Source organism: Nicotiana tabacum, chromosome 13 (genome assembly GCF_000715075.1).
Source record: "Nicotiana tabacum cultivar K326 chromosome 13, ASM71507v2, whole genome shotgun sequence".
Taxonomy (NCBI): domain Eukaryota; kingdom Viridiplantae; phylum Streptophyta; class Magnoliopsida; order Solanales; family Solanaceae; genus Nicotiana; species Nicotiana tabacum.
The window spans coordinates 133,348,429-133,358,655 of record NC_134092.1 but is presented as its reverse complement, the minus strand read 5'-3'; the positions used below and the strand labels follow the sequence as shown (position 1 = coordinate 133,358,655).

General features: G+C 39.2%; 1 protein-coding gene across 1 annotated transcript; it reads right to left on the bottom strand.

Annotated features, from left to right (window-relative positions):
• Positions 1–251: 251 nt before the first annotated feature.
• LOC142168372 (uncharacterized) lies at positions 252–3,406 on the bottom strand. Its single transcript, XM_075229052.1, has 6 exons — positions 3,279–3,406; positions 2,657–2,922; positions 2,484–2,608; positions 1,945–2,177; positions 1,044–1,101; positions 252–743 (listed from the first exon to the last, which is right to left on the bottom strand). The coding sequence occupies exons 1-6, from the start codon at positions 3,404–3,406 to the stop codon at positions 252–254; spliced, it is 1,302 nt and encodes a 433-aa protein (XP_075085153.1).
• Positions 3,407–10,227: the final 6,821 nt, after the last annotated feature.

The following is a 10,227-nucleotide window of genomic DNA, read 5'->3' as shown; positions in this document are numbered from 1 at the left end:
ATCTTCGAGAGTCTGAATGGTCCTTTCTGCCTGGCCATCGATCTGTGGACGAAAAGCGGTGCTTAAATTGACCTTGGTACCTAATCTTTTCTGAAATGCCTGCCAAAAATACGTCGTGAACTGAGGGCCTCTGTCAGATATGATTGAAACTGGAGTATCATGCAATCGGCTATTTCTTTGTTGTACAACTGTGCATACTACTCTGCGGAATCTGTCGTCTTTACTGGTAGGAAATGCGCAGACTTTGTCAGTCAGTCTACAATAACCCAAATTGAATCATGTTTACGGTACATGCGAGGTAGACCTACTATGAAATTCATATTAATAATCTCCCACTTCCATTGTGGTATCTCTATATCTTGAGCTAGGCCACCAGACCTCCGATGCTCAGCTTTGACTTGCTGGCAATTTAAATATTTAGCCATATGATCTGCTGCTTGTTTCTTCATGCCTTTCCACCAATATAACTCTTTCAAATCTAGGTACATTTTGGTAGCACCTGGGTGGATATAGTACCTCGAACTATGAGCTTCCTCCATTATGGCCTTCCTAAGACCATCTACATCAGGCACACATAACCGATCATTCAACTTCAAAACTCTGTCACTTCCTAGAGTGAAAGCAGTGATTTCTTTGCTTCTGACTCCTTCTTTTAATTTCACTAAGTATGGATCTTCGTTTTGTTTAGCCTTAACATGTGCAACCAGGGAGGATTGCGCTAAGGCATAAGATCCTTCTTCGGTCTAATCCAATCTAATTCCATCATTTGCTAGTTTTTGAATTTTTTGACCCAAAGATCACCTTTGTACTGCAAGATGGGCCAAGACACCCATTGACTTCCTACTAAGTGCATCTGCTACCACATTAGCTTTGCCGGGATGATAAAGGATATTGATGTCATAATCTTTCAATAGCTCGAGCCACCTTCTCTTTCTCAAATTTAGTTCTTTTTGCTTGAAAATGTACTGGAGACTTTTGTGATCGGTAAACACTTCAGAATGCTCGCCATAAAGGTAGTGTTGCCATATTTTTAATGCAAACACCACTGCTGCAAGCTCGAAGTCGTATGTGGGGTAGTTCTTTTCATGATTATTTAACTGCCTGAAAGCATAAGCAATAACTTTTCCATTTTGCATAAGAACACAACCAAGGCCCACTCTGGAGGCATCACAATACACTGTGAACCCACCCGAATCTGTCGGCAAGGTTAACACATGTGCAGTGGTCCTCTTCTTTAACTCTTGAAAACTCTGCTCACAAGTGTCTGACCACTAGAACTTAACTGCTTTCCGAGTCAACTTAGTTAATGGATTTGCAAGTGAGGAAAACCTCTCTACAAACCTTCTATAGTATCCAGCTAACCCCAATAAACTCCTGATTTTGGTTGGGGTTGTCGGCCTAGGCCAGTTTTTGACTGCTTCTGTCTTCTGAGGGTCTACTTTTATTCCTTCACTAGATACCACGTGACCTAAGAATGCCACTGACTACAACCAGAACTCACATTTTGAAAACTTGGCATAAAGCTCATTCTCCTTCAAAGTCTGCAAGGCTATTCTGAGGTGTTCTGCATGATCTTCCTTGCTCTTAGAGTACACCAAAATATAGTCTATAAACACAATAATAAAGGTATCCAGGAATGGCTTGAAAACTTTGTTCATGAGGTCCTTGAATGCAGCTGGAGCATTTGTCAACCTAAAGGACATCACTAGAAATTCATAGTGCCCGTAGCGAGTTCTAAAGGCTGTTTTAGATATATCCTCTTTTCTGATTCTCAAATGATGGTACACCGACCTCAATTCTATTTTTGAAAAGTACTTTGCACCCTGAAGTTGATCAAATAAATCATCAATTCTTGACAGTGGGTACTTGTTCATAATGGTAACTTTATTCAACTGCCGATAGTTGACACACATTCTGAGAGACCCATCTTTCTTCTAGACAAACAGGATTGGAGCACCCCACGGTGAAACACTCGGTCTGATGAAGCCCTTGTCAAGAAGGTCTTTCAATTGTTCTCTCAACTTATTAAGTTCTGCCGGAGCCATCCTATAAGGAGGTATAGATATGGGCTGAGTGCCTGACATGAGATCAATGCCAAAGTCTATGATTCTTTCGGGAGGAAGTCCGGGAAGGTTATCTGGGAAAACTTCTGGAAATTCTCTAACAATTGGCACTGACTAAAGAGTTGGTGGTTCTGATTCTGGATTAATGATATGAGCCAAATAGGCGAGACACCCCTTACCGATCATTCGTTGTGACTTAAGGTAAGAAATAAACTTACCTACAAGCAATGTTGAACTACCCTTCCACTCTAAGACTTCTTCATTTGGAAATTGGAACCTGACTATCTTGGCATGACAATCTAACATGGCATAGCAGGAAGACAACCAATCCATATCCATGATCACATCAAAATCCACCATTTCTAACTCTATGAGATAGGCTTTGGTGTTGCGACCTTGGACTGAAACTATACAACCTACATAGACTCTGGTGACTTTCACTGACTCGCCAACTGGAGTAGATACTAGGAATGACTCACTAAGTTGTTCAGGTTCTAGTTCGAGGTTAATTACAAAGTATGGATTCACATATGAAAACGTTGAACCTGGATCCATTATGGCATAAGCATTATGTGAGCAGACTAAAAGTATACCTGTAATAACTTCTGCAGATGCATCTGCACTCTGACGATCAAGTGTAGCAAACAAACGGGGTTGTCCCCCTCCCTGAGTAACTCGGTCTGCACCTCTACCTATTCCATGTCCGGTCTGATTATGAGAACCATGAGCCTGAGGTGGTGCAACTGCAGTAGCTGAGGAACTAGAAGGACGAGTTGATCTACCACTGATATTACGTTGCAATTTTGGGCAGTTAGCCTTTATATGACCAATGTCTCCACAATGATAGCAACCATAAAACCTGAGCTTGCACTAACTTGAATGTTGCCACTTATATGTTGCACAAAGACCTTGTTGGTGTGAATGTTGCTCAGCATGACACTGGCTATGTGAGAATGATGTCCTAAAATTCTGATTCTGGCGAGACTGATTTCCATAACTCTAAGTACATCTAAAGAAAGACCCAACACCTGACTGATGACTGGGCTGAGCTGGTGCTAATGACTCCTTATTAGAGGAATCCCTTCCACCTCCGCTGGATGTACCATTAAACCTACCCGCTATCCGGGCTTTCTTGTTATGCTCTTTTTCTTCTCTCCTTTATTGTCTGTCTTTTTCTAAGTGCTTGGCAAATCCACAACAGAGGAGAAGGCTGACATTCCTACTGCTGCAGCTGATGTCGTATCCTTAATGTGGTAAGCTAAACCGCCAACAAACCTGTGAATCTTTGCTTTTTCTGTCTTAACCATGTGAGGAGCATGCTTAGCTAACCTTATGAATTCCATGTAGTACTCTTGCACACTTTTATTCCCTTGCTTGAGCTGTTCGAACTCTGTAGCCTTAGCTTCCCTATCCTCTTCTGGGATAAAGTTAGCCATGAAGGCCTCTTCAAATTCTTCCCAAGTAGGCGGACCATCATCTTCATCTCTTTCCTTTTCCCACATCTCAAACCAAGCGCCGACCACGTCTCTAAGCTGGTAAGCAGCTAGCTCCACAGCTCCATCATCAAATGTTTTCATCACTCGGAGGGCTTTCTTGACACCCCTCCAGCCACAACATCGGATCTTTATCAACTATAGAACCATGGAACACTGGAGGACTCAACTTCAAAAATTCATTCACTCTTGAGGACTCAAAATTGTTCTGTCTATTTGATTGAGGTGGAATCTCATCTCTTCTCTCGTTCTAGTTGGCCATAAAGGCTTTAAACATCTCCATAGCACTGTTGACAACATTAAACATCTGACCTACCTCGAGAGATATAGTTGCCTGAGCCGGAGTTGCTGTTGGGGGAGGTACTGGATCATCATGCTCCACCCCTTATTCTTGTTCAACCCGGGGTGCTTGGACTCCTTTTTTGGATTTTTCCCTCCTTTTTTGAGTCGAACCCTTCTTAGTTCTACCTTGAGCCACAATAGTAGTGATAGTTTCTTGAGCAACATCCTGAGTGTCGGTGTCAGAGTTGCGAGTACGAGCCATTTCTGCAAGTTTTGGAGAAACGAATAAATTAGATAATTTCTTAGAGGTAGACTCTACTGCACGATCTAAAGTATGAAAAAAAAAAGACTTTTCCTAAATGCTTGTAGCCTCCTGTTTAAAAGTATGACGCACTTCATACACATAAACAAGACTCTACTAACATGGCTTCATAGACCCCTAGGACTCCATAAACCTGAGACTCTGATACCAAGTTTGTCACGACCTATTTTCTGAACAAGCCGGGACTGGCACTCGATCACTAAACATGACCGAGCGAACAATCATTGCTTATCCAATCTATTATGTGAGCACGTGATTTTTGCTTCACGGAAACTACTCCAAAAGAAATCGAAAAATAAAACAAGTTACCTTCGGGTACAATTTGGAGAATTTGCGTGACATTTTGATAATTGTTCTGTCTGTAAATGCTCACCTTGCTATAGTTAAAAATACAAAAATACATGTTGCATGCATTTAGGAATTAATGGTATATTTAGGAACTAATTAACCATAATTTGGTTAAAAGAAAATCACAAAAATATGCATGCGTGTTTCTTGTCATTGTGAGATTCTATTTAATGTTTAATTTGTGTGTTAATTATTATAGGTGTTCAATAATATGTGTGTAATTTTATTTTTGATTTTACAATTTATTTAGGATTCTTGTTTAATTTTGGTAATTAAAGAAAGGACGAAAATGGGTGAAGTATCAAGGAAACTTGGATTGAGCCAGGTGAAACCAAAATTCAGGCCCAAACCAATTACATTGACCCAGTCCAAACCACGTCTTCCAGAGATGCCCCCCTCAAACGATGCCGTTTAGGCATGTTTAATCAGAGCCGTTCATTTCATTTAATCCAACGGTCTCAAGCACGCCCCTATACCCGACCCATTCATGAATGAAACCGACCCAATCATCCCTTAACCAAATGGCACCGTTCCGCATTAAGTGAAAGATCCTGGCCATCGATCTCACTTCATCCAACGGCCAGGATCAAACCACCCCTTACCTATATAAAGCCCATCTCTCACCCCATGCCCCTGAACCAAACCCCCCCTTTATCTCTTGTTCATCATCGTCTCAGAGATGAACCCTTTAAACCCTAGCCGCCTTAGGACTCCCTCGCCTGAAACCCGGCGGCAACAACGCCGCCGGCCACCATCTTAACACCATAAGACCATCTGACCACCCTCTTTCTGGATCCGGTAACCGTTTGGCTCGAATCATCTCCTATCTTCTCGAATATTCATTTGAAGATTCGAGCCAAACGGAAACCTATCCCAATCCACCCCAAATTCATACCACAACACCTCCTGACCTCCCTCACACCCTAAACGCTATTGGTTCCGGTCGAATCTGACTAAAACCCTTCGATCCCTAATCTGAGCCCCAAGAACCTTAGAAATCAAAAAAAAAAACAGGAACTCGTCCAAATTAGCAGAGGATTTGTGGTCTAATAAACCTTAGTCGAAGTATTCTTAGTCGAGAACACTTGATTAAGGTCCATTCGACCTAAAAATGGACGAGTTCGAGTTCGAGCCTGGGTTAGTTTGATTTCGAGTCCCTGAGGTAGCTTTTCCTTTTCTTTTGTTCTTCTATGATTTTTATCTGTTTTCATGTTTAGTTTAGTTTAGTTTATTTTTGATTTTTCTGTCAAGTCTGTGGACCTCCAGACCTTTTATTTTGTCGAAACTTTCTTCTGTTTGTTTGAATGTTCTTTAAACTATACAATCAATACGAACAAGTTTGTCGATTTGTTAGTTTCGTATAAAGTCCCGGTTGTGTCCAAAGCCGTTGGAATCACCTGTTAGTTTGTGTGTTTTATTGATTGTTTGTTATCTGTTATAGCTTGTATAGTCGGTTAAATAAGTGTCGTCAATTAATTTGTTTAAAAAGTAGAGAAAACATGATAGTAGTTCATTGATGTTCTCCATGTATGTTTACCAGTTCTACATCTGCTATGCTAAACTTGTAATGAACCTGTTTGATATGTTCAGTTTTGTCTTTGAACTAGACTGCTCGTTCATTCAGTAATCCCATGTTTTTTCATAGTTTGCCATAGAAGCCTGATTGTTACTGCTTCATCGTTTGCTCCCTGTTGATTGTTTGATTTGAGTTGATCAGGATTGGTTCCCAATTTGATCAACTTATTTCATCTGATTGACACCCCTTGTGATCTGATTTTAAGTTGAACTTAAGCTGAGAATTGGATATAGCTGTAGAAATCTAGCAGATCAATCAGAAATCAGTGTTAAGTTTAAGCTTATATAGTTGGTAAGTTCAGACAAGTAAGGCATAGGGTAATACAGTAATATGCGAGGGTTAAGGGGTAATTTTGGGAGTTTAATAGGATTTTAGTAGGTTGTAAGCTTAAGTTCGCCTAGTGGTCATTTGTTAACCTTAGTTTAATTGTCAGCGGGGTGCATAACATGAGAGCATGAGTTTATTTGAATACTATAACCCCTCCCATAACTCTTTATTAAAACAAATAGGGACAATGCATGCTAGCATGGGGAACCAAATAGTTTACATCAAGAAAAGACACTTAGGCATGGGAAGTTAAGGGGCAGACTTAGGATCTGTTTTGTTCGAGGCAGACCTTAGAGGTCTCTTGTGGGTTATAAATAGGCTCATTTAGAACAAAAAAAGGGGCTGGACATGAAGATTTCAGAGTTTGAAAAGGCAAAAACAGTGCTGGCTTTTAATCTTCATAAGTCAGAGTATATCGAGTGTGAGATAGACTTTTTTTTAATCTGAAAAGTTCAGTACTAAGAGAAAAACTGGCAGGTTTTGATTCTCAAAGCCAGAGAAAAACAAGGGTTTTCAAGGCTAAGCTTTACATCAAAGAGCTTCAGCTTGTCTTTTCTTTGAGTGTTTGACAAATCAAAAACTATTGTTTCTTGCATCTGTCTGTGTTTTGGTACTGTGGGATTTCAGCTTGATATTTCCTAGTTTTCTATTGGTTGAGCATTGTTCCATTGGGTTACTGCTTGGTTTTAAAAATCTGTCATTGGTTTTTGTTGCTGTTGACTGCTGGTTTCTGTTGTTGTTGTTGCTGTGAATGCTACTGCTACACTGATCATCCCTTTTCTTCTTTTGGCTTTCCCAATACTAGGTACACAACTGATACACTGTCAATGTAAGCTGAAAGTTGAAACATGAATATAGAAATGAAGAGCTGAAGTTGCCTCTTTCAAATTTGCTTTGGTTGTATATTGAACATTAAGTTGTATATATAATAGTTCATGTCTTCTATTAGGATAATGAAGGTAGTTATCATGTATAACTAGACATCCACATATGGCAACTTAATGGCTCATTATCTATGTATGCCGGTAGCTAGAAAAGAAGTGATGGTGTAGTAAGCAATATCCTGATTATTTCAGTTGGGTATGTTGAGTAGCATATCTTCCAAACGTACGTTAGGCACTAAACTATTCATTGCTAGATAATCTCGCCTCATTTAGCAGGCTGCCTCGTTATAACTTGCAACAATACCGTTAGAGTAGATAGCAGAAGTTTACATTTCAGCCTTATAAATGTCGAGCTTGAGTCGAATGAACTAACCAGGCCCCTATTGGAAGAGAAGTGGCCTAGGTCCAGTCAATACTGTGTGCGTTGGACCTGGGCCCATAATATCCAAACGACTGCCCATATACGCGTTCATGTTTCGGATTTTGCGAATCATATTCGGAACCCAACTATAACTAACTCGTAAGCATGTAAATAAAGTTGGACCCTTTTCTTCTTTCATTTTTAGAGACGAACTTAATAGAAAATATAGCCATTATAGGACGACCTTTAAAATAAAATGAGGCGCGCCTCGCCAAATAAATTACAAATCGCGGGGGCCCTCAATAAACACATATAACCATTGGTTAGACTTTGGAGTTGGCCGTTTAGTGAATTTTCACGGCCTTTTTCTAAAATAACAATACGTTAGTCTCTTTAGGACGCGTCTTAATTAATCTTACCTTCTTAAATACGGGTGTGCATTTATGTAACCCAAATCCAAATCCCAACGGAGTCGAGATGTGTCAACAGCCACGGGTGCATTGATGTGACGTGGTTCGAGATGTGTTTTCACGATGTTGCAATTCTCGTTAATAATAATAATAATAATAATAATAATAATAATAATAATAATAATAATAATAATAATAATAATAATAATAATAATAATAATAATAATAATAATAAAAGCGGTAAAAAGTTTAAATTTTCACATAGGTTCAATATGAATTAAAATCAGATAAATAAGCCGAATATGACAGTTGAGCGACCGTGCTAGAACCACGGAACTTGGGAATGCCTAACACCTTCTCCCAGGTTAACAGAATTCCTTATCCAGATTTCTGGTTCGCGGACTGTTAACAGAGTCATTCTTTTCCTTGATTCGGGATTAAACTGGTGACTTGGGACACCCTAAATCTCCCAAGTGGCGACTCTGAAATAAATAAACAAATCCCGTTTCGACTGTCCTTTAATTGGAAAAACTCATTCACCCCTCGCGGGCGGCGGAAAAAGGAGGTGTGACAGCTCTGGCGACTCTGCTGGGGATGTAACCCAGAACCACGGGTTCAGGGTTAGAAATTCGAGCTTAGATAAATTGTTATATTTGGTTTTATCTGATTTTGTTACATGTTTGGGCTCAATGTGCTAAATGATGCTTTTACCGCTTTGATATTATCTAAAATGTATATAAACTGTGTCGAAACCCTTCTCTTCTTACCTCCGGGGAGGAGCTCGCTGGTCGAGACTCCCTATTCTGTTAGTGTCAATACCTGAAATAAGAAAGAGGCCGGACAAGTTACAAAGCCGGACGATCTCGCGGGTCCCTGGTACGTAGCCCCCTCCTCGACTCGAGTTGTTCGCTCGGGTACACAGTCTAGAACAAATACCCAGGTTATGAACCTAGAATATATTTCCCTAGTAGGAACGTTTGTTTGCATCACGTGCATTTGACTTTGGAGGCTCAACACAGGGGTTGGGTCTGTCTAGGACAGGTGTACCAAAAAAATAAAAATGACCATCCTGATGTATCTTACTTGCTTCTACTTGTGTATTTATTTGATTCGGACTTGTGTGTTGACCGGCTTTTGAATATTTTGAAGAAAGAGAGATAGAGGTACGAGGGTTAAAAACGTTAAAATTGCCTGTTTTGAAAACTAGTGTCCAAATAGTGTCGAAACTCTGCCGAATTTTTGAGAAAATGAAAAAAAAAGAGAAAAAAAAAAGAAAAAAAAGGGATTTTTGTTTATGAAAAATAGTTTTATTTGCCAATAAAAAAAAGAGTCTTGTTTCAAAAGAAGTTTGTTTTATCGTCCCGAACTACGCGGGTCTGATTCTCACCGGATGTGAGATACGTAGGCAAACCTTTTCGGTTCCGGCCCACCATATTCAAAAAATCCAAAAATATTTTCCATTACTCGCTTCTTTAGAAAGTCTTTCTTTTAGACCTCATTTTTAAAAAAAAAAAAACAAAATAATACAAAAATATTTCCTTTTAATCTCTCTTAATATCCAAAAAATATTTGTTTAAAAATTCAAAAGAAAATTCAAGATTCAAAAATATTTTTTCTTTTCTGTTGTAGTATTTCTTTCAGAGTAATAGTCCAAAAATATTTCCTTTCTTCTTTAGAAGTTTTTCTTTCGAAATTTCCAAAAAAAAAAGGAAAAAGAAAAAGAAGTTAAAATTCAAGAAAATATTTCTTTAGACGTTTTTCTTTTCAAAAGTTTTGTTTTAAAAAAAACAAACAAATCGGAATCCAAAAATATTTTCTTTCTTCTTTGTAAGTATTTTATTCGAAAAAAAAAGAGTTAGTTTATTTCCTTTATTCCTGATGGGCGAACTACGCTGGTTTGACTCTTACCGGATGTGAGATACGTAGGCAGCCCTAATCGGGTCTAACCTCCCCTTTTGCTAAAATAGCCAAAAAATATGTCAAATTTTAATTTCATCATAAAGAAATCGGGTGATGCTGTAGGGACGTCGGAAGGCTGACTTTGCATAAACAGCCACCTTTGGATCATTTTTTTTAGATTTGGTCCAGTTGACCCACACAGCCTTAAAAATCTTCGTCCCCGAGGCGCTGAAAGGTCGTGTTTGCAATATTGAGTTTTCTA